The 25,639-nt window shown below is 35.1% G+C and overlaps 1 protein-coding gene across 6 annotated transcripts in view; it reads right to left on the reverse strand.

Annotated features, from left to right (window-relative positions):
• The window catches only part of NR3C1 (nuclear receptor subfamily 3 group C member 1), a 160,756-nt gene that overhangs the window by 21,786 nt on the left and 113,331 nt on the right, over positions 1-25,639 (reverse strand). For 5 of the 6 annotated variants that reach the window (XM_037802163.1, XM_037802162.1, XM_037802161.1 and 2 more), the window contains exons 3-4: positions 7,373-7,539; positions 4,488-4,604 (exon numbers count right to left, since the gene is read on the reverse strand). In XM_037802163.1, coding sequence (XP_037658091.1) covers positions 4,488-4,604; positions 7,373-7,539 — 284 coding nt within the window. The remainder of the gene's footprint in view (positions 1-4,487; positions 4,605-7,372; positions 7,540-25,639) is intronic. The other variant, XM_037802164.1, reaches the window with a different exon arrangement.

Raw genomic sequence — 25,639 nt, forward strand, 5'->3', positions numbered from 1 at the left:
ACATTAAATAAAATGGTCCCATTTCTTATTGTGCTCTGCGCTGAATGTGGCACCGAGAAATTTGAGAATTTGTAAACATTTCAAGGACCTTGACAGACCTAGTCTTAATTTATTTTACCATGCTCTATTGAAGACACAGTATGGTATAGTAGTAAAGAGCACAAATTCATAATCAACATGTTTGGGTTTGAATTCTGGCTTTGCCATTTAGTAGTTGGGTATCTGTGCAAGTTACTTAACCTTCCTGAGCTGTTTCCTCTTCGGAAAAATGAGGATATCGGTACCTACTTCACTGGGTTGTTGTGGGGACTAAGCCAGTTAAAACATCTAAAATGCTGAGAACAGTTCTTGGCACATGGTAAGTGCTATCTGAGAACTATTATTACCTTAACTTGTAGGAGCATATATTTTTAGAATATTGTAAAATCAGATGGTACAACTCGAAGTACTTTCAACCATATCAAGTTTAAAAAAGGAAGCGTTCCTATACTTAAGGAATCCGTTTAAACAACCCAAAAGTATCTCACTGAAACCCGGATTTCAAAAAGATGAATGTTCTTTGTTGACAAACCAAAAGAGAACATGCATGTCACAAATCCGTATGCTCATATAGTACACTAAAAACTTCAATTAACCATAACTTTAAATTGTATTCCTACACTCACATTAGAACAAAGAGGAAAAGATAATGCCAAGCTGGATGATTTTTTAAAAATCTTCTGTGATTTAGTGTGTAATCAATTTAATTTCTTACCATTTATCTACAGTCCTATAAGAGAGCTGATGCTTTTGAATAAAGCTCACAAAGTACTACTGAACCAGTTATGTTGTACTGACAAGAAAGAGCATGAAAGTATAATACAGTTTCAAAATATTTTCAGCAAGGGGTTGTTAACTGAATTAGTTAAGCAATCACTGATTTTAAACAATTTAGTCTAATTTTACTGTACATAAGTGCCTGACCCATTAAGCTTACAATAGCTTAATGGATGTATGATCGCTATTACAAATAAATAGGTGAAGAAATCTTATTTAGCTTAAAAAATATTAGGTAAGAAATCTGGTAATGCTATAAAGCTATTTATAAGTTCCATTTGACTTTTTATACCAAAAATAAAGCTTACTTTGGAATGATTACAATACAACTTGAAATGAGTATAAAACATTTAGGATCACAGTTTTAAAAACTTATCTGTATTCAAATGCCAGGCACTTCAAAGCAGTGAAGAGGTCTGCTTAAAATAAATCTTGGATTTACTTGATATGGGGCAACAGTATCAAAATATAGTACCTGCCATACTAAGTTACATTTATGGAGACAAATGGGCTCTCCAGAGCTAACTGCTTCTGAAAAATTACTCTGGGGCTGTCATTGAAACTGCTTGGCTTAGGGGAAACATTAATGAAGGAGAGAATAATTCTAAAGATTATTAAAGAAAACAAGCATGAAAAACATGGCTCTTCTCTATCTGGCCTGCCAAACATGCTCAGCACATGTTTGGCAGCATGCCTACTCCACAAAAGGTTTTCTATATATACTGGGATGATTCAAAGTAAAAATAAGGCTTTCACGCTAACCACACACAAACAAGCCCTGTGAACTTAGATTTTTTTTAAACCTTTCTTTCAGTTGTCTACAGGTAGAATTAGATTATCAATGTATGATATGTGCCACCTAATATCTAATATGTTATTAAATGACAGATTAGAATCTTGTTCTCCTATATAGTATAAAAGTTGATATAAGATTAGTCTTGGACCTACTCCAAGGTGTTTCTAATATGAGGATCCAAAATAACCTCTTTGAATAAAAGAATGTATATCAAAGACTAGCATGCCTAGCTCTTGACAAATGCTAGTATCCTCACTTGACAACTTATTAAACACTGTGTTTTTATAAACAGTATTTTGAGAAATCATGGGTTAATATAAACAGTATTTTGAGAAATCATGGGTTAAATTAATTTGTTTAAATTTTACTCATTCAAAAACACACAAATTCTGACAGACTTTCAACAAAAGACCAGATTAGAAATGGCATTGATAGTATGCTTGATAATAGAGAGAAATTAGATGTCATTCATTGTCTCGTCTTTTAGTGAAGGGCAAAAAGACACAACTGTTGTTATTTATTTGTAAAAGGGGGAAGAAATGGGATAAACTTAGTAACATGGTCCACCAGAATCACTACTTAAGTGTTTATGTAGCTTATTTCTTTTGAATAAAGAATTCCCTTAAACTTTGGATAGGGGAAGAAGTGTGCTGAGAAGCATCATGCATTTAAAGCTCCAAATATCTAAGTTAAACCTGATATGCATTTGGAAAAGCTCCTAAAAATGTTACTAGGCAAGTAACTGCACAGTATTAGTGGTAAGATAGAATTTTATTTGAGTTTGCCCTTTGAGTAAACCATTTCTAAATATGAAATAGTCTAGATGACAGTTGGGGGACCACAGGAAAGTAGAAAAATTGGGTCCAGAGAGCCAGTCACTAAAAATGGATGTGCCTTTATTTATTAGGTTGTCAAAGTATATTATAAAATTAGGAGATTAGGAAGCAAAATGAAATTGGGTAAAATCTAGGCAGAGATCTGGTACCTAAGAAAGGCATGATATCTTGATTTTACAACAACAAATCCTTGTGGCACTGAAAGTGCACTTGGGTATGAATTTAATTAATCTTTGTAGCTTTTGCAACTTCTTTAAGAAAATGGACTGCTATCACTTTATTATTTTTCTTCCCATCCCCTCTCAACAACTGATCTGCTATACTGAACTGTCTTTTAAATCATCATCGCTCACCTCCCAAGTTTCAAGTATAACCAACACATCTGCCTTTCAAATCAGTATTTCCTAGCCTCCATTTTTTCCCAATGTCTCATAGACACCTCAAATTCAGTATACCCAAAAGTGAATGCATCATCTCCCACCTTCCCATAAAGCCTTTTCTTCTCCTGTATCCCTTATCTCAGTTAATGAAATCATCATTCACTTAGCCAAGGAAAGAATAATTCTTGACTCCTCTTTCCTTCTCTCTTACCTCCCCCAAATCTAATTAATCACCAATTCTGGTTAAATCTGTGTAGAAAACATATTTTATATTTATGTTAATGTTTAACATGCCAGCACTGTGCTGTCAAGTTTAAGCAATTTGATCATACTTAGAAAAAAATTGGGTTAACTGACTGGTTGTGTCACAATAGTCTGTGTACATGGGGAAGAATGATTGATTTCATCTTTTTTACCATCAGAGAAATACAGAGTGTCTCTCTGAAGTAAGATAAAGTTGCATGTGGTTTGGGGAATTAGACTTGTTATAAGTACACCCATAAATCTTTATATTTAAAAGCACATACACAGTGTGCACTAGATAGCACCAACAGTTAGTCTCTTAATCACGGTGCTTCCATTCTGTCTGATAACATCATTATCTATATCTAGATCACTGCACCAATTGTTTAATTGGTCTTTTTGTACAAAGTAGTCTTTCTAAAATACAAATCTGACTATGTCTCTGCCCTTATTTATTTAACCTAGATCCTACTCAGCATCTAGATTTAAAATTGAATGTTTCTTCCTCCAGGAGGCTTTCCCCGATTTCCAAGACCGAGTTAGGTGACCCTCCTATTGCTCCTGTGGCTCTTGTTACTCTGTGGTGCTCCATGTCATTTTGCTATTGACTCTGCAAGCTGACTAGACAGTAATCTCCTTTAAAACAGACACTATTTTATCCCATTTTCTGTTTAGTACCTGCCCCTTTAGTGAATACTTGCTGGATGCAAATGCTGTTATCACTAGCATTTGCCAAGCATGTGGGTTATTAGATCACCACCACCACCAACTTCATGGAACTTGCAGTTTTAACTACAGCAGAAATCCAAACTTTTCAGAGGAAAGTTTACAATGATGGATCAATGTTAATTTTTCAACTTGTTATGTAAAACAGGGACTATGAAACTCAAAATTATAACAGGTTTCAGGTTTCTTTTTTAATTTGAAAACAAAATAAACAAAATCTATCCAATGCCTCAAGAAGATTTTACTCCTGCAGATATGTAATAAAAATCTATATTTACAAAAATGGCAAGGAAAAGTAAATGATGGAAAAAAGATATAAATGTATTTGATACAGAAACATTTCCAACCTAGAGAATAGTTTTGAGGCTGAAAAAAAAAGGAATAAAAAATATGAAAATAATGTTCTTTCAAGTTATGTAAGTTTCATTATAACATAATTTCCTTTCTGAGTACATAATCGGTAGTGTCTATAACAAGGGTTCATAAATAAACTTAAGCTGAGTATGACAGTCATGAAAAAAATTCCTCCTTTTATTGGGCTATAATATAAACATGCTAGGCCAAGCACACACACACACACACACACACACACACACAAACATATATACTGTAATGACTACATTATGACATCTGCTTACTTAGTATCTTATGATGCAGAGACAAACAGTTCTTTTCAGGTATTTACATTACCTTCCAGGTTCATTCCAGCCTGAAGACATTTTCGATAGCGGCATGCTGGGCAGTTTTTCCTTCGAATTTTATCAATTATACAATCATTTCTTCCAGCACAAAGATAATTGTGCTGTCCTACATGGAAAATAAAGGCACTATTAAAATTTCACAAGTCTTAAAGGAATTGTCATATTTTTCTGTTTTTTTTTTTTGGGTGGCACACAGCCAAGACCCAAAGACACTGATTAAGGAAGGTACAGTATACTTGCCTATATTACCATTATAAAGTTTGGGGGGTCAACTAAAAAAAAAAAAATTATTCTGCTCAACAAATTGAAAATAGTTCATTTAAAAAAAAAACTTCACTGAAATATATAGAAAAGTGCACAAATCATAAATGTACTACCTAATGCTCACAGTGAACACCCCCACATAAACAGTTCTCAGATCTTGAAACAGAATGGTACCCCACAACCCCCTTCCAGTCACTACCCACCAAGAGTAATCACTTTCTTGATTACTTTTGCTTTAAACAGTTCTTTTTTTAATTGTTAACAGATGACTGTTATCATTATTTTATTATGACTTCCTCACCTACTGCTAAAGAGAAAGAAAAAACTGCTTTAAAAACACTGTGGGCATCCCCAAAGGAAAACCACTTTAATTCAGCATTATACCACTGTATGCAAACAAAATGTGCTCCCTTCCCAATTTGAAATGAAGTGATAGGTAAACAACAATATTTAATCTTGCATGTTAATGTTGCCAGAAACTTGTCAGGTGAATCACAGACTTGGCAAACTAGACTACTGTAACTACGGTATATAGACCTTATAGAGTTCATTATTTCATATGCTTTTACAATATCAGAATGTTTGAATTCACCAGTGGCCCCAAATAAAAATTTAAAGACCACTGATATCTAAAATCTTCTGGTACCTAGTGTTAAATAATGTGCTATGAGATAGAATTGCACTTCTCTTCTGGCAAATGTTTGCAAGGAAAATTTAAAAGGAAAAGACTGAAAGTCTCCCCTTCCCCCAAATGCACATTCTGGTAGTCTTCTTTTATATGGTTATTGATAGTTGAAGAAAACCATCTGAGGATCTGCTGGCCTGGCAAAAACTGGAAGGAATCCCCTATAGAAGACCACCATTGTCTAAACAGATTGACTAACTAGATCCTAAGTGTTCATGTACCTTACACTAGATGGGGGGACCTTCACAAGAATCTGTAGGACATTTTTCAAGAATAAATTATATTCAAGGAAAAGAGAAGAACTATAATTATCGATTTACTAGGATGAATATATCTAGTTTTGATTTCTGGGAAAAGGTCAATTATGCATAGGACAACCTAAGACTTGACTTGAATGTAAACAAACTATATTCATTTCTTCCTAATATAAATCACAATGCTCTTTAAACACTAGTTTTGGGTAGCTGGGTAACAGTATCAGGCTCAATTCTTTGTGAGGAATGGGCCACAAAGGACTAATGGACTACAATCTAGCTTTGTTCCAGAGCTGCTCTCCAATGCCAAATGTCTGTACCAGCTGTTTCAATTCCTTTCTGTATTTTTTTAAGTTTCCTAGCTTCTCTACTTGGACACAGAATAGATGCACTTACCCCATAATTCTATCTTTTATAAAAAGAAAGCAGAAACAACAGATGCAGTTACAATACAAAGTTTACCCTGTAAATTCCTAAGTCATTACCGTGCCCTTACTGTACCATTACTGTGAAAGACATCTGTTTTTAGCATTTAGATTGCTGAAAACAGAGAAATTCCACTGCTTGCTTTATGTTCAACCCAAGAATCAGAATGTGCATATTATGCTAATAACGATTTCTTTGTCCCAGGTATGTCTTGAGCACAATTAAGACTCTGAGCTGTAGGATCAGCTACATTGTACCTTAATAAATTAAAAATTAGTCATATCTGGTTATTAGTATGAAGTTGAGAAACTGTGCTTGCTCCTTATCTAAAAAATCAGGAGTTTCAACTAGTGGTCACTATTTCACAAGGAATGGACACATACCACTAATAGTCATTCCCTTTCAATCCTTTTGATAAGACTTCTCAGTTTGTGGTTCCTATGTTTTCTACCTCTTGGTAAATTCTGTAATACAGAACAGTTGTTCAGGTGAAGAGTCTTCAAGTCAGCTGGAATATTTTAACATTGTTTTGTTTACATAGCACTTATTTTTAGTCAAAATCTATTTTTGGTGCATGAATCTATTTATGGTAGGAGTGATAGCCATCCTCCAATATGGCCCCCAATGATCCCTGCCTCCTGGTATTCATGCTTTAGTGTACTATACCAGGATTCATCTATGTGACCAATGAAATATGGCAGAAGTGATGATATATCAATCTGAGGATAGGTTATAAAAGACATGTTTGTATGTTGGTCACACTCTCTCTCTCTCAGTATGTTCTGGGGAAAGATAGTTGCTGTGTTAAGGGCATCCCTAGCAGTGGCCCTCATAGTAAGGAGCTGAAGCCTCCTGCTGTTTCTCATTTTTGCAACACTGGTATAGTTGGTGGCTTTGAAACCAACTAGTTTATGGTAGTTAAAATCCTTGATTCCAATATAAGGAACATTACATTACTGCCCAAACTTGACACCATAATTTTATATGATAATACTTCATTATACTGTTATCTTCTGCTCTCTAACCTCTCTCTCTTCAATTTATACTTTTCTATTTTCTTCTAAGATGTTCTGCGTTTTTTTTTTTTTTAATTTCCTTCCCACCTGAGAACAGAGGAGCCACCCTCTCCTCCCCACTTTACTGATTTCTAGCCTTACTAAGTTTTGCATATAATAGAACTTCCAAAGCCTACTTTGAGAACTAGGAACTAAATAGAGGAAAAATAAAACTCTTCAAAACACACACTACCTTCCACTGCTCTTTTGAAGAAAACTTTACAGCTTCCACAAGTCAGGACCCCATAATGACATCCCGAAGCTTCATCAGAGCACACAAGGCAGAGTTTGGGAGGTGGTCCTGTTGCTGTTGAGGAGCTGGATGGAGGAGAGCTTACATCTGGTCTCATTCCAGGGCTAAAGGAGGAGGAAAAAAGGATCATGGTTTTAACTGTCAAAGGAACATCAAAATACAGTTATTTTACATTCTCACTCCACAGTCACCACGTTTACCCTGAACATGGCTTCAAGTGCTAGCAGTTGTTAAGATATCCTATCTAAATATATTCAAATAATGTTATATTCTTCTTTTATACAAAATTAAGAATGAGTTTATTTCTTCTGCAGTGTCCTGTAAAGAGAATGGTGTGGTTGTGGTTCACTTTGTAATTATAATTGTTAACTGCTTAGGTGTTATTTTTATAACCACCTTTATGGAGGTAACATTTGTATATAATAAAATTCACCACTTTTAAAGTGTACAATTGATGGGTTTTGTCAGATATATAGTTGTGTCTCCACCACTACAATCAAGAGATAGGGCATTTTCATTACACCAAAAAGACGTCTCCTAACTCTTTAACTGCTAAGGACATCAATTTTTTTTTTTTTCTGATTTTAAGATCCTATACAGGCTTCTTTCTAAATTCAATCAAGTGTCCTCTACTATGGTCAAAACTGTTCAAAATCTGAGAGTCTGGTCCTATATCTCTCATTCTAATGTCATCCTAGCTGAAGCCATATTTCTTATGACTTAGAAAAGGCTAATCCAGAAACATTACTTGTTTATAATACCCCCATGTGGCCTGCAGTAAGATTATATAAAGCAGTAGGCTTTTAACAGTGAGGTCAATTCTGCCCTCTTAACTCAATGAGAATATATACCTTGGAGCAAAACAGGACAAATGTGAATCTGCTTCTCTCAAAGCTTTGTTTTTTCATTGTGCAAACTTCTCTCACCACACTGAGTGCGGGTCTAGTGTTTACTAGTGTTTGAAGATACATATTCTTTTCTCTAATTTATTTTGAAATTTCTCTAACTCTCAAAACATTGAAAGACTCATACAATCAATATATACCCTTTACTTATATTTATCAGTTCTTAACATTTTGCCATATATGCTTATAAAAATATATCTTCATATACCAAGACACAGCAATCCTTTTAATGCTGGAGAAGAAACTTGCATTTCTTAATAGATGATATAGTAGTTTCCAATATTGTTTTCCAATATTGTACCATCCTAAGGGATTTTCATCTCGTACTGACGTTAGGACCAAAACTATAAAAACACATGCTTATAATTAGAGACTGCCCATTCCTTTCTTGTTACGTGTTCTCAAGCAGACCTTTAGGAATAGTCTTAGATTCAGTGTCTATTATTTGCAAACATCTCTATCATCCTATATTATTCTGTGTTTTTGTTTATTCCATTCAATAACAGTACTAAATCTCAATTACAATATGCTTAAATTAATTCACTGAGCAAACTAACTTGAGATTGCTCTGGTTATCAATATGGCTAGAAATTATATTTATTAAGTAAGAAATAGTTCTTCCTTGGTGCCATTATAAGAATAAAAGTTAAAAGGTAATTCTAGAATGACAATTTTTTAATAAATGTTACTGTAAATAATTAATCCAGTAAAATCAAAATCTCCCCCTAAATTCTGTCCTTAAAAGAAGTTTCCCTCCATAATTCCTTGTTCTTCCTTGTTAGGAAAACGTTAAGTACTATCACCATAAAAACACATGATAAAGAAGTTAAAACTGTTTGCCTGTGCCCAATTTCAGTTCCCTAACATTATATTCCCCAAGTTGCCTTCAAGTTCCTGCACACCTTGCCAACCCTCTGCTAATTTAAAAGGCTTAGACAAAAGGTCAGCATTCCCACTGCCCCAATTCTGGGATTGGGCTCTAGGTTTAAAGTTGTTCTCTGAATACTGTCAAGAATAATTTCTGGATGCTTCTATATCACAAGGCATGGATTCCCTGCTAGATTTGGGAGAGTGGACTGAGTGCACATTGAAAGCCCACAATAGAAAAGAATAACCTGAAATGACTGCTGTAGGTCTGGCCCAAGCCATCCTTGATTAATGGAAAATTGTGACTAATGTACAGGAGCTGCTCTGTGCTAGGGTTTTACAGAGAAGTGAGCAGGTCTCAGAGTGAGTGAACAGAGCAATATGTTGGGGAAGCTTCTGTTTTGAAGAGCACAGTGTTTAAAGAATTGAACATTAATATTGTAATGTTCCCCCAACACTACATATGTATGGTTGTATTTTTTTAATTTTAGGTAATACTTTGCAGTTCTTTATAGTTTTAAAACACTTTCATGAATATAATATTTTTTTCCTCAAAACAACCCTGTGAAAAGTATATTATCACCCCTAGATGAGGCCAACACAGGCCACAGGGAGCCTAATTGAGCAGGGAGTCTGTGGTTAAATTGACTTGTTTCAGATCACAGCTGTGCCACTTAACAGCTTGTATGAACTTGGGTAGGTATCTATTACTCTGAGCTTCAATCTCCTCATCAGTTAACCAGGAAGGACATCACACGTGTGTGTGTGTGTGTGTGTGTGTGTGTGTAGTGAAAATAAGATAAAACATAAAAAGTTCGGCACTAATTCTTGCTTCTAGCAGGTTTTCAATAAATGCTCAGTGTTTCTCTTCCAGTATAATTGAATATTTTATTCAAAAATATTATGAAAGTGGAAGGCAGTATTATTAAGTCTAAAACCTTGGACAGTATTCCCAAATTCTCTCATAAATTAGAGCATGTGCAAAATATGTTGAGACCACTCAACTGTAAGCAACAGATGACAAAAGGAATGTTAAAGACAAATGAACAAATGGATTGATAAAACAGTAGCTAAAAACCTGGAACCTAAGTCAGGCTTTTGACAACCCTTCAGACAGTCATTTGAGGCCATATCAGATAAGAACTGAGCACATGGAAAGCTGTCAGGTATTCCATAGACATCAGTGGAAAAATGCATTTTTGTCACATAAATGTGAACACCATGGAGAGAAATGGATGAATGTAAGATGGTATTCAATTGTAAATGTGACCCAATGATATTGCTAAAAGGGCAGGTATGATACAACTGAATGGTTAGAATTCAGAGGGAAAATCATGTGGATCTACCATATTAACAAGTATATACATGCAGAAAGAAACCAAAGTTATATCATAATGAGGGTGCATATTACACCTCCCTTGAATAGGAAAGCTAAAATGTCCCAGTCTTAAGGGCATCATCCAGAGTAGTTATTGATTACTTACTGTGGGCTTATAGCTGGGCCAAACATTCTCAAGATGCTAAGAGGTTCTATTATGAACTAACTAACTCCAGAGTGCTTTCAAGTAAAGAATTTTGGGAACAAAATGCCTTGTTCCAGGTGAATGGAGGGTGTGCTGAACACTGAGTCATTGCTGAGGCTATTGAGTTTGCGATTAGAGCGAAGAGAGGAAGAACATGCATTAAGCTGTTTTTTGTTTGTTTGTTTGTTTGTTTTAAAGCTGCCTCTGGTGTCCTAGTGCTACTATGAAGGAATCAGCTTCATAACAGACAGATCCGGGTTCAAATCCTGGCTCCAGTGCTCTAACAGCTATGTGATGGTGGCTAGCTGACTTAACCTCTTCTTTTCTAATTAGTATCTGTTTTATTATTACTACCTATTTTGGAGTTTTGTGTGAATTATATATTATTAAAATTATATAAAGCACTGGCACATACAAACAGTAGATCTCTTCCCTATGTCCTCCCCTTTCCTTCCCCTTTCCTGGAGGATCTCAGGGAAAAGTGCTACAAGATTTCCTGTGGAGCCAGGGGAGGGTTAATGGTCTTCCAGATGTTTAAGTTCAGGCAATGATAGCTATTCTTTTTTTTTTTTTTTAAGCAGTTTTATTCACCCACCATACAGTCCATCCACAGTGTACAATCAGTGGCTCTCAATATAAGCAGAGTTATGCAGTTACCACCACAGTCAATTTGAGAATATTCTCAGTAGATACTCTTTTTTGATACTACACCAAAATTCAACAAGCTAGTTTCTTAAAAGGTTAGTGTTGCAATGCACAATCTGAAACTATATCAATGAACTTTTTGTAACTGTTACATTAAAACCCATTGGTCTGCCTTGTGATTTCAATGGATCTTTTACTCCAGTGTATGATTTTGTAACATTATGCATTAGTCATTTTGAAAATATTGTTCACTGAGTTATGCAGATCTCCTAAATGTTGAAACAATTCATTATACGATATTGAAAATTCGTATTTGTTAACCCCACAGTGGTAGGTATGTCTTACAAAACTCTTTTTTTTTGAAAGCTTTAATTTTATCACCTGGCAACAAATACTGTCAGTTGTTTTCCTTAGAGTCTGATAAGCTCATTTCAATCATTTTTGAGAAACTATCTGCCAAATACCCAAGGCTGAATAACCATAGTTTATCATGAAAAAAGAGGCTTAATCAAAACACAACTTAATCTTGCATGTGTTTTTTTTTTTTTTTTTTTTTGAGACAACCATCAAATGCTATAAGCAGTGTAAGTAACTTTATGCATACTGACCATTTTGTCATATGGAATATTAAAAAGAAACATGATTTCAAGAATCAAGAGTAACAAAATTAATAATTTTTGTTTTCTCAAGATAGTCTTAAGTCAACTGGCTTTCTTTCCTTTATTTTAACTATGAGTGCATGGCAGCAAATACAATAACTACTGTACAATTAAGCCACCAGCAGTTTTACTCATAATTGCTTTTGCACCATCAGTGCAAGTGTCAAAACAGAAAGGCAAATAAAATCTAATATGTATTACCATGAAAGCAGTTCTCAACAGGTCTTGGGAACTTCTGGGGGTCCATGGGTCACATTTTGAGAACTGCTATTATAGAGAATGGAGGGGGCTCTGCATCAGATGAGGATTCATAACCTAACTCTGCAATTTAGTAGCTAGGTGACCTTTAATCTCTCCAATTCTCAATTGCCCTATTTTTAAATGAGGATTAAAAGAGGAAGGTAATGTGCTTATTAACACAGGAAGTAGCAAAGTGAAATGAAAACAAAGTGTCAGTTGTTTTCCTTGGAGATTGATAAACTCACTTCAGTCATATTTGAGAAAATATCTGCTTATTAAATTAGAGGCTTCTCCAAAAACGACGAAACAGAGATGATAAATACAAATCCAAATAGTGTTGTTAGCTTAGCCCTCAATTGAAGTGAATTTAATCAACAATTTTTCAGTGTGATGCAAGAAATCTGCTTTTGGAAGAAATAGCTTATATTACCCCAGAAAACAGGTATTAACTAACATGGAAAAATCCTGGAAATACAGCTGCTACAACTGTATTAATTTTTTACAAATGGAGTAAGTCTATTCTCATTGGCTCCTCTGTTTTTATCCAAATATCATAAAAATACCATAAAGCAGTGGTTATCAAATGGAGGAGAGGCCATAATTTTAACTACCAGGGGATATTTGGCAAGGTCTGGAACCATTTTTGGTTGTCACAACCAGGGGAAATGCTAATGGGATTTAGTAGGTAGAGGTCAGGGATGCTGCTAAACATCCTGCAATGCACAGGGCAGCCCCCCCACAGCAAGGACTTATCCGGCTCCAAATGTCAGTAGTACTGAGGTTGAGAAACTGCCATAAGGCTTTAAGCAACAAGGACCAGAAAAATATTCTAAAACCTTCTAAACTATCTTTAAAAATGGAACAACTGCCTACTAAGGCAGCCCTTTCAAGTAAAGTCCAAAAAAGAGATTCAAAACAGAGCTGAGGCTAGAGACCATAACGGGCCTGTTCACCAATGACAGGATTAGCTTGAGTCAGTGCTTTACTCCTATTTTTCCCTCTAGCACTAGTCCTAAAAGGTGGTTTTGCACATTAATAAGTCACCTGTATTTTTCTTATCTTTGTTCATTAGGAAAAATGCAAATACTCTGCTGTATACACCAGGTGACTATATTTCTGACTGCCCATTTATCCTTGCATTGGCTAAAGAGTAACTGATTTGTTTGATAATGAGCTATGGAATAGTTTTCAAATCAAACAGAAAAGTACTCTGGGGGGAAGGCTTTCACAATATTTCTGTTAAATGCTTTTATCAGAAAGCATTTTATCTTACTTAGCAAACCAAAGAAAGACTTACTTGATATAATTGCTTTGCGTTTGCTGATAGAGAGAGGGGTTTCTATTGTTTTCAAATTTAGGTGCTTATTAAGACAGTCCCCTCAAATAATACATTATTTTCACTCATCATAGGGAAGGGTTACAGCAACAAAACCTCTATAATAATAGGCCAGGAGCACTTACTATACTTGACAAGTGAGAGAGATGTCTTTGATACCTTTCAGACAGCAATGACCTGTCACCTAATGTCTCTGTGCTTGGTTTCTTTGTCTGTAAAATGAAGGCCCTGGTCTTGGATCAATAAACTCCAAGTAACCTGGCCATATTTCCCAAGGTAGGGGTGTGATGGTGGGGGGTACACTTCTGAATGTAAAGGGCTTCTTTGGACCTGTAAATTTAGTTATATAAAGAGAGAATTTGGTTCCCTTAGCTATGGTTCTTACTTAAAGTCTATGCATTTCTTAATCTATTATATTTTACAGAAGAAATAAGTATTACCTTCTCAATGGAAGGATCATGATTCAGTTTGGTAACTTGTCTAACTTAGTCCACAGCAGTTGTCTCATCCTTCACTTTCAAACCAAGCCCCAAAGATGTACGAAAAAAGATTAAATCTGGTAGATCCCAAGCACCCCCTCTCAAGCTATATGTTGTCAATTTGCTGCATTAGGGACCATGTGTTTTAAGAGGAACAACGATGCTGTGGTAAACAGGATACTAAGACCAAGAGTGGCCAAGAACAATGCATGAAGCCTTTTTTTATTACATGGTTATTTCTAGAATGAAGGTTTGATTTTGTTTCCATGTGATGTTTTGTCACTTTTAAGAGCACACAAGGATAATATATAGTTTGTGTGCTGGTTTGAAACAGTTATGTACCCCAGAAAATGCCATGTTCTTTTAATCCATTCTTGTGGGTACAGAACTACTGTGGGTGGGACCTTTTGATTAGGTTGTTTCCATGACCCAGTCCACTCAAGGTGGGTCGTAATCCACTTGCTGGAGTCCTTTATGAGAGGATAAAAGACAGATGAAACTCAGAGAGCTCAGAGAAGCAAAGAAATGAAATCCAAAGTTAGCTCCTGTGGGTCCTTTCTTTGTATCTTTGGGGCAGAGAGAGAAAGCCACTGAAACCAGAAGTTAAACCTGGGGAGAAAAGGACCAGCAGACTACAGCCATGTGCTTTCCCATGTGATAGAGGATCCCCAATACCAGCAGCCTTTCTTCAGAGAAGGTATCCTCTTGTTGATAATCTGGATATTTTTCATGGCCTTAGAATTGTAAGAATTTATGTTAACCTAATAAATGCCTATTGTTAAAAGCCAATTCATTTCTGGTATATTGCATTTTGGCAGCTTTTCAGAATTCTGAATATGGCATCTTCAAAGAAAGAAAGAACAAGTTGAAGACACAGGTATGGTCATTGCCTCCTTCAAACTATGTATCTTTCATATTTCTGAAATGCCACTAATTTTCCCTCAACTACCACTGTAAGTTATTTCTAAGTATCTTATGCCATTCTTAAAGAGAGACTTGAATTCCTGTCATTATGTTTAGCAAGCTAGGCCTGAATGCAGAGATTTTGCCAATTTCTACACCTTTGTCCCACAACTTGTTTATTATTCCTTTTTAATACTATGTCTTGCAACTTTTCTTCTTGTCCACTCTAACTGCCACTGTCTTTTTTTTTTGGTTATCAAATTAAATTTTTTTAATTAGAGAAGTTACAGGTTTACAGAAAAATCACGTAAAAAATATAGCATTCTCATATACCCCTATTATTAACACTTTGCATTAGTGTGGCACCTTTGTTACAAATGATGCAAGAATATTACAATTGTAGTATTAACTATAGCCCATAACTTATATTAGGGTATATATATTTTTTCATATATACCACCCTATTATTAACACCTTGCATTAGTGTGGCACATTTGTTATAATTAATGAAAAACATGTTTATAATTGTAGCATTAACTATAGTCCATTATTTATAATAGGGTCACTGTGTTGTACAGCCCTATGTTTATCTTCTAATTTTTTAGTAGCATATATGCTACTTACAAGTTCCCCTTTTAATCACATTCACATATATAATTCAGTGCTGGTGTTGATATTCACAGTGTTGTGCAACCGTCACCAGCATCTATTTCCAAAACTTGACAACCAATCAAAATAGAAATTCTGTACAAATTAATTCCCCATTCTCTACCCCCAACCCAGCCTCTGAAAACCTATATTCTAGATTTTAACTCTATGAGTTTACTTATTCTAATTATTACAACTCAGTGCATACAATATTTGTCCTTTTGTGTCTGGTTTAATTCACTCAACATAATGTCTTCAAGGTCCATCCATGTTGTCGAATCAATCAGAACCTCATTCCTTTTTATGGCTGAATAATATTCCATTTTATGTATATACCACATTTTACTTATCCGTTCATCGGTTGATGGATACTTGGATTGTTTCCATCTTTTGGTAATTATGAATAGTGCTTCTATGAACATTGGGGTGCAAATATCTGTTTGAGTACCTGCTTTCAATTCCTTTGAGTATATACTTGCTAGTAAGATTGTCAGGTCATATGGTAATTCTGTACTTAGCTTTCTGAGGAACGGCCAAACTGTCTTCCACAGGAACTGATCATTTTGTATTCCTAACAACAATGAACAAGTGTTTGTATTTCTACACATTCTATTCAACACTTGTAATTTTGTTTTTTTAATACTAGGCATTTTAGTGGGTGTGAAATGGTATATCATTGTGGGTTTGATTTGCACTTCCTTAATAGGTAATGATGTTGAGCAACTTTTCATATGCTCTTTACCCATATGAATATCCTCTTTGGAGAAATATCTATTCAAGTCTTTTGCCATTTTTAAATTGAGTTATTTGTCTTTTTATTGTTGAATTGTAGGATTTGTTTATATATTCTGGATATTAAACCTTATCAGATGTGGTTTACAAACATTTTCTCCCATTCAGTAGGTTGTCTTTTCATTTTAGTGGGTGATGTCCTTTGATGCACAAAATATTTTAATTTTAATGAGGTCCCATTTATCTATTTTTTCTTTTGCTTCTTGTGCTTTGGGTGGAAAATCTAAGAAACACAGTCTAACACAAGATTATGAAGATGCTTCCCTACATTTTTTTTTTCAGGAGTTTTATAGTCCTGGTTCTTATATTTAGGCCTTTGATACATTTTAAGTTACTTTTTGTATATGGTTTGAAATAGGGGTTCTCATTTTTTTGCATATAAATATCCAGTTCTTTCAGCACCATCTGTGGCAGACACTATTCTTTCCCAAATAAGTGGACTTGGCATCCTTGTCAAAAATCAACTGGCCTCAGATGTGAGGGTCTGTCTTTCTGCCAGTGCCCTCATGCTTTGACCACTGTGGCTTTGTAATAAGCTTTAAAATCAGGAAGTTGAAACTACCAAACTCCAACCCAGCAGTCTGGACTCCTGAAGACAATTATATAATAATGTAGATTACAAGGGGTGACAGTGTGATTGTGAAGACCTTGTGGATCACACCCCCTTTATCTAGTGTATGGATGAGTGGAGGAATGGGGATAAAAAGTAAAGGACAAATGGGGTGGGATGGGGGGATGATTTGGGTGTTTTTTTTCACTTTTATTCTTTATTCTTGTTCTGGTTCTTTCTGATGTAAGGAAAATGTTCAGAGATAGACTGTGGTGATGAACGCATAACTATGTTATCATACTGTGGACAGTGGATTGTATATCATAGATGATTGTATGGTGTGTGAATGTATTTCAATAAAACTGAATTTAATAAAAAAATAAATAAATCAGGAAGTGTGAGTCCTCCAACTTCATTCTTCTTTTTCCGGATGTTTATGGCTATTTGGGTCCTCTTATCCTTCCAGATATATTTGTTAGTTGGCTTTTCCATTGCTGCAAAGTAGGCTGATGGAATTTTGATTGTGATTGCATTGAATATATAAATGATTGTGGGTAGGATTGATATCTTAAAAGATATTTAGTCTTCCAATTCATGAACATGGAATGTCCTTCCAATTATTTAGAATTTCTGTGATTTCTTTATAGTTTATAGTTTTCTGTGTACAAATTATTTGCATCCTTGGTTAAATTTATTCCTAGATATATGATTTAGTTGCATTTTCAGTGTAATTTTTTTTCTTGATTTCCTCAGAGTACTCATTACTTGTATATAGAAACACTACTGATTTTTGCCTGTTGATCTTGCACCCTGCCACTTTGCTGAATTCGTTTATTAGCTCTAGTAGCTTTATTGTCAACTTTTTGGGACTTTCTATATATAAGGATCATGATATCTGAAAATAGTGAAAGTTTTACTTCTTCCTTTGCAATTTGGATGCCTTTTATTTCTTTTTCTTGCCTGACTGCTCAGCTAGAATTTTCAGGACAATGTTGAATAACAGTGGTGATATGGTCTTTTTCCAGATCTTAGAGGGAAAGTTTTCAGTCTTTTAACAACGAGCATGATGTTAACTATGGGTTTTTCATATTTGCCCTTTATCATTCTGAGGAAGTTTCCTTCTATCCTATTTTTCTGTGTTTTATCAAGAAAGGATACTGGATTTCATCAGAATGCCTTTTCATTGAGATGATCATTTGGTTTTTTCGCCCTTTGTTTTGTTAATGTGGTGTATTACATTAATTGATGTTCTTACGTTGAACCATCCTTGTATAGCTGGGATAAAACACACTTGATCATGGTGTGTAGGTCTTCTACTTTGCCGCTGGATTCGATTTTCAAGTGTTTTGTTGAGGACTTTTCCATCTATAATCATAAGAGAAATGGGTCTCTAATTTTCTTTCCTTGTAGTATCTTTATCTGTCATTGGTGTTAGTGTGACGTTGGCCTCATAGAATGAGTTAGGTGCTGTTCCCTTCTCTTCAATTTTTTGGAAGAGTCTGGGCAGGATTGGTATTAATTCTTCTTGGAAGGTGAGGTAGAAGTCACCTGAGAAGCCATTTGGTCCTGGGCTTTCTTTGTTGGGACGTTTTTGAAGACCAAGTCAATCTCTTTACTAGTAACTGATCTGTTGAGATCTTCTATTTCTTGTAGAGTCAGTGTAGGTTGTTCATGTGTTCCTAGGAATTTGCCCATTTTGTCTAGGTTGTCTACTTTGTTGGCATACGTAAGTATCCTCTTATGATCCTTTTTATTTCTGTGGGGTTCCCCCTCTCATTTCTGATTTTATTTGCATCTTCTTTTTTTTTCTTTGTCAGTCTAGCTAAGGGTTTGTCAATTTTATTGATCTTTTCAAAGAACCAATTTTGGTTTTGTTAATGCTCTGTATTGTTTTTTTAATGCTCTATTTCATTCATTTCTGCTCTACTGTTTATTTCTTTCCTTCTTTGGGTTTAGTTTCTCCAGGTGCACAGACAGGTTTTTGATTTTAGCTCTTCTTTTTTAATGTAGGTGTTTAGGACTATAAATATCCCTCTCAGCACTGCCTTTGCTGCATCCCATCAGTTGTGTTCTCGTTTTCATTTGTCTCAAGATATTTATTGATTTCCTTTGTAGTTTCTTCTTCAATCCACTGTTTAAAAGTATGTTATTTAACTTTCATACATTGGTGGATTTTCCAGTTCTCTGCTTATTATTCATTTCCAGCTGCATTCTATTATGTTTAGAGAAGATTACTGCCACCATCTTAATGCATGCCTTCTTTTACCTCTTGCCTTAAACACTGTAGTCGTAATACTCTTGTCTGGTTGCTTCCCATTCTGTTCCATCACCCACACTGCTAAAACTCCTTTGGCCATTATAATGAAAAAGCTCTTTCATTGTATATAGTACAAGCCCAATATAGTCCACTAAATTCTGTTCCCCTTGCCTGGAGTGTCCTCTGTGGCATTTCTGATCCTTGGCAACTTCTAGACTCCCTAAAACATTGTGATGTAGTACTTTACACAGATTATTGAATGTTATCTTTTAATGCATGTATCCTATTCCTATCAATAATTCATCTTATTTAGGGCCCTTGTCTTATGCCTCTTGTACAGTGTACATCCAACAAGTTATTAAATTTAGCTTATTTATACCTTATATCTCATCTGTTTTGCAAAAGAACTTGAGGCAGCTAGCACAGTAGATGTTTATGAAACTTTACCAGGAATATAGGTATCACCTCACCACAAGTAAGCACTGCTGTGCAAGCTCCTTCTTTACATACATCATCCTACTTAATCCTCTGCACAGACCTATGAGGTGGGTACTCTTTGCAACATGTAAAGAAACTGCGATTTAGAAAAGTCGACTTACCCAAAGCGGGCAAAGCCAGGATTTAAACTCCAGGTCTTTCTAACACCAAAGTCAGTGCTCTTAACCAATATGACACAGTGGCAGAACTGAGAAGCTGAGGTAGTTCGAGGTCTTCAATTGAGGAACAGTGCCTTCTGCTTTGTAGGCTGAGGTGTGAGGTTTCAGTGACATATAACAAAAGGCAGCAAATTCCTTGTGCCCACATGCAATCATGATGTGTAAATGAAGAGTTATGCCCAAACAAGGGTTGCCAGAGAAGGTCATATAGGTAAAGATAGCTCTCCACAAACTAATGTATAACTTACTACACTATCAGCATAATTCATAAATCCCTTCAAAAACTCTTGTAAAAGCAAACTGAAATTCAGAACAATTGTGTCTATATTAATATTAGTATAAAGAGAAGGAAAAAAAAACCTCAGAACCAATCGCCACTTGATATAAGATCACATAATCCTTTCCTTCCCTCAAAGGACAGGCTTGATACTTCAGTTCTTAGATTCTCATTCTAATGTAAAAACTTCTTGGTTTCTGTCATGCCAGTCTACCAAAGTGGGATTTTTGCTATGTAAATCTCCCTTCCGTTTTGATGATGGTGTTCTCACTTGACACCCTGGTTCCTAACTATCCACTGAAACAATTTAAGAAGTATTTAACAAATAATGAACACGCTGGTAAATTTGTTCTATGAAGAGTAAGGAATTATAAGTAAGTCGTCTATAGAATGATGTAAAAGTTATTTAGTGGACCTGTAGGACATCCAGTTAAATGAAAAATTTCCGACAGTAAGGTTTTTGGTAAGTGAAACAAAATGTCCCCATTACAGTAATCATATTGGAAACTCTTAATTTTTAACTCTATATGCAAAGCTTCACAGCTCAGTACTTTACATAAATATATTACCTCAAATGATAATCCAGAAATTAAGCCTTTTTTTTTTTTCCCCAAAGTCACATTATAATAAGGTACAACTTGGATTTTTAACAGCACTGCCTGATTCCAAAACCCTTGTGATTGTGTTGCCTGGCAGGGAGTAGGGCAATATCCATTCAGTCAGATACAGTTTTTACAAGATTATGTGGGCCCTTATGAAGCTCATAGCTGCAAAGGAGAGGCTAAACCTGCTTATAATTGTGCCTGAGTCTCCCCGAGCCCTGAGTACCTCTTTGTTGCTCAGATGTGGCCCTCTCTCTCTAGATAAGCCAACTCGGCAGAACTCACTGCCTTTTCCCTAAGTGGGCTCTGATTCCCAGGGGTATAAATCTCCCTGACAACGCAGGCTATGACTCCAGGGGATGAATCTGGACCCGACATCGTGGGATTGAGAAAATCTTCTTGACCAAAAGGGGAAGACAAATGAAATAAAATAAAGTTTCAGTGGCTGAGAGATTCCAAATGGAGTTGAGAGGTCACTCTGGTGGGCATTCTATGCACTATATAGATAACCCTTTTTAGGTTTTAATTCAAACTGCAATCCAGCAGCCTTGACTCTTGAAAATGACTGTATAGCAATGTAGCTTACGGGGAGTGACATGTTATTGTGAAATGAAAGCCTTGTGGATCACGCTCCCTTTATCCAGTGTATGGATGGATGAGTAGAAAAATAGGGTGGGAGGGCAGGGATGATTTGGGTGTTTTTTTTTTTTTTTTTTTTATTCATTTTATTGAGATGTATTCACATACCATGCAGTCATACAAAACAAATCGTACATTTGATCGTTCACAGTACCATTATGTAGTTGTACATTCACTACCAAAATCAATCTCCAACACCCTCATTACCACACACACAAAAATAACCAGAATAATAATTAAAGTGAAAAGGAGCAACTAAAGTAAAAAAGAACACCGGGCGCCCTTGTCTGTTTGTTTGTTTCCTTCCCCCACCTTTCCACTCATCCATCCACAAACTAGACAAATGGGAGTGTGATCCCTATGGCACCCCCCAATCCCACTGTCCCCCCTCATAAGCCACATTTCTATACAATTGTCTTCAAGATTCATGGGTTCTGGGTTGTAGTTTGATAGTTTCAGGTATCCACCACCAGCTACCCCAATTCATTAGAACCTAAAAAGGGTTGTCTATATTGTGCGTAAGAGTGCCCACCAGAGTGACCTCTCGGCTCCTTTTGGAATCTCTCTGCCACTGAAGCTTATTTCATTTCCTTTCACATCCCCTTTTTGGTCAAGAAGATGTTCTCCACCCACGATGCCGGGTCTACATTCCTCCCCAGGAGTCATATTCCACATTGCCAGGGACATTTACTCCCCTGGGTGTCTGATCCCATGTAGCGGGGAGGGCAGTGAGTTCACTTTTCAAGTTGGCTTAGCTAGAGAGAGAGGGCCACATCTGAGCAACAAAGAGGCATTTGGGAGGAGGCTCTTAGGTACAATTATAGGGAGGCCTAGCCTCTCCTTTGCAGCAACAGTCTTCCCAAGGGCAAATTCCGTGGTAGAGGGCTCAACCCATCAAACCACCAATCCCCTATGTCTGTGGGCATGTTAGCAACCATTGAGGTAGGGCAGGCCAATACCCCTGCATTCTCCACCAGCTCCTCAAGGGGGCTCTGCATATTTTTTTCCTTGTTTTTTTTTTTAAACTTTTTTTTTCTAAATCAACTGTATGAAAAATTAAAAAAATAAAATAAATAAATAAAAAAACATACAATAAAAGAACATTTCAAAGAGACCATAACAAGGGAGTAAGAAAAAGACAACTCACCTAAGATAACTACTTTACTTCCAATGTTTTCTTACTCTACCCCAAGAAAGTAACCTAATATAGCAACATTTCTGTGAACTTGGTCCTACTATATTGGGTGTTCTTTTTTACTTTTTTTTATTCTTATTTTCACTTTTTCTGGTACAAGGAAAATGTTCAAAAAATAGATTGGGGTGATGAATGCACAACTATATGATGGTACTGTGAACAACTGATTGTACACTTTGAATGATTGTATGGTATGTGAATATATCTCAATAAAACTGAATTAAAAAAAGATTATATGGGGCAAACAATAATCTTGAGGTAAAGTTAACTTAAAAAATAATTTGTTTAATTATTGGTATCACAATGAAATAGCAATTATCTATAAGTCACTTTCATCTTTTCTTTAGATTCTTATGTTGATTTAAATATTAAATTAGCATATTGGTATTCAGAATTAAGATAACATGTTAATCATTAAATACAGTTAATATAGAGACCATACATCAAAAAAATGAAAAGAAAAATATGAATATTTTTCACATTCATAACACCATTTTTGTCCCAAAGGAGGAGTTCTGAACCACATTATTATATGTTTAACTAGTGTTATTAGCCCCTAGAGTCTTGGGATGCATTTAATTTTTCTGAAACATCTGCTGCACCAAAGTACGATGTTGGGCTTATACGGTGATATGAATAGTCCTTTTGTGCTGTTTTGAAAAATGATTAACAAGTTAATTTAGGTGAAAACTTATCACGTGGCCTTTACTAGAAAGGAGCTGTCTAGCCACACCAGCAGTTTTAGAGATGGAAAATTTACATTCATTGACTAGAAAAAAAATGATGATATTGGGTAAATTGACTAAGCCAAAAACATTCTAGTTATTCAATTTAAAGGACAGCAAAGCATTGTAATTTTATAAATTCAACTCAACTATATATTAATAGCTAACCATTTATTTAACACTTCTTATGTACTAGGAATTTGAAATACATAATCTATAATCTTCAACATCACTTTGAAAGTCGATATTACTATTCCCATTTTGCAGAAACTAAGACTCACACATAGCAATAACAAACTTTGGGCAGTCTAATGTTTGCTACTATAATGATAATTAAAGAATTTTAGAAATCCTGTTTCACAGAATCTAAGGTCAAGGATGCCCAAAGAAATAGTTTGCTACCCTAGATTTAGAATAGTACTTTTTACCAATAGCCAATTATTATCCACTTACCCTACATTCTCCAGATATAGATTAAAAATGGCTGATTATATTTTTTTACAATTTATATAAATTGTTCTAAAATTCACTGCTTTCTTGTACTCTAGTAAGATCTCCTTGATAAATCATATTTAAAATATCAGTCAAAACACACTGGAAAAAAGTATTATGACAATGTATAATATACATGTATTCAGATTTACATATATTTGTCCACATACACCTTTTCTCTATAATTTCATAATAACAGGGTGATAAGCAGCATAAGCTGTCAAGAAGTTTCACTTTTGATAAACTTAGCAATAAAAACAAGTGAGCTTTGGTTTTGTTTGTTTCTCACAGCCAAGTAAGTATAGATTATTGCAGTTCATTTTAGAATATTCATTAGAAAAGTAACTTGGGTTTCTTTTAAAATACATCTACTAACATTTTAGAAACCATACAGGAATGGAAAAGAAACTTGAAAGCAGGTAAGTGATATGATTAATGTTTTGAGGATACTTTAAGAATGTAAAAATTTCAAAGGTACAGGCAGCATGTTTTGGGAAAGGATAAATAGTAACCAGTGCTGCAGTAGGAAACTTGGAATCTGGAAGCTTTGAAATTGATAGTATTTATGATCAAATAAGAATTAGTAATTCTATTTGCTTTTAATCTTTTCATTAAAAAATAAGTTGCATCAGATTTAAAAATAAAACCAATAACTCTATTTCTAAAATTTGTTAAAAGCCCTGTCAAAGTTTGTATATTCATGAAAGTATTACAAAGATAGCTATTTTACCTAAACCAAATCCTCCCCTTAAAAGAGTAAGAATGTGAATATCAGCCATTTGAAAGCAATTTCAAACTGAGTTCTTACATAAGCAGTCAGTTCTGTACACAGGAAGACAGAAGCTGCTGAATAATCAGATTTCATGTAACTGTGATAGCTCCAAAGTCTAAGAGAAATGGAATTTCTGAAAATAAAGGGAATGAAGAGAAAGAGAGAAATCTTTAAAAATTACAATGGAGGCAGTTTGCAAAAGTTTGCCTTTGTCCGCCTGAGGAGGAAATTTGGCTAAAAAATAAACAAACATATAAATAAATTTAAATGGTATATAGCATCTGAGAAGCATCCTCGTTTGAAATTTTAATTTTTTTTTCACAGTGCCCAATGAGGGTAAGATAATATAAGTAAAAAGTTGTTGTGATTTCTGAAATGCAACATAAACCCTAGACCTGAATGAGAAATGATGACTTGGGAAAACTCACAAAATAGGGAGCATAAAGGGTTCTTACTTACCTGCCTCTGCTATGGGTAGTTGAAATGACTGATTGACTGTATTTGTGGGCTAGTGGATCTCATTTTGAATGGTCTGCTAGCATCAACATATAAGCATCATATACAAGACCATTTTTCACTCATTTGGGATAGGAAAATGAATAGAATCAATAATAAAACAGTGATCCCCACACTGAGGGAAAACTCCTTAAGTATCCATAAAGCCCAAACTATTTTTTCCTAGTTCATTTTTTTAATCTATAGCAAATCTGTAATGTACTCCAAGATTTTTGCTTTAAATTAATTTAGAAATGTGTAGGTATAATTTAATAATTTAGAAAGTAACTTGACAGATAAGCTAAATTGGAAAACATTTTTAAAGAAGTTAGAAAATCCAGATCCCAGTAAAATGGGAGTAATGGCACAAGAATAAAGACAGCAATAGAAAAGATAACAGCAACAATTTACAAGTTGGAAAGCAAACAGACAAGAAGTATTTGGTTTTCTGGAGTCTGGTTAAGTCTCCAGTTGGGAAAGCTAAGAAGCAACCAAATTAATATGACAGAACTTCGAAAATGCTCAGAAATAGGGGGTAAAGGTAGGT

The sequence above is a fragment of the Choloepus didactylus genome, chromosome 13, assembly GCF_015220235.1.
Source record: "Choloepus didactylus isolate mChoDid1 chromosome 13, mChoDid1.pri, whole genome shotgun sequence".
In the NCBI taxonomy this organism is placed as follows: domain Eukaryota; kingdom Metazoa; phylum Chordata; class Mammalia; order Pilosa; family Megalonychidae; genus Choloepus; species Choloepus didactylus.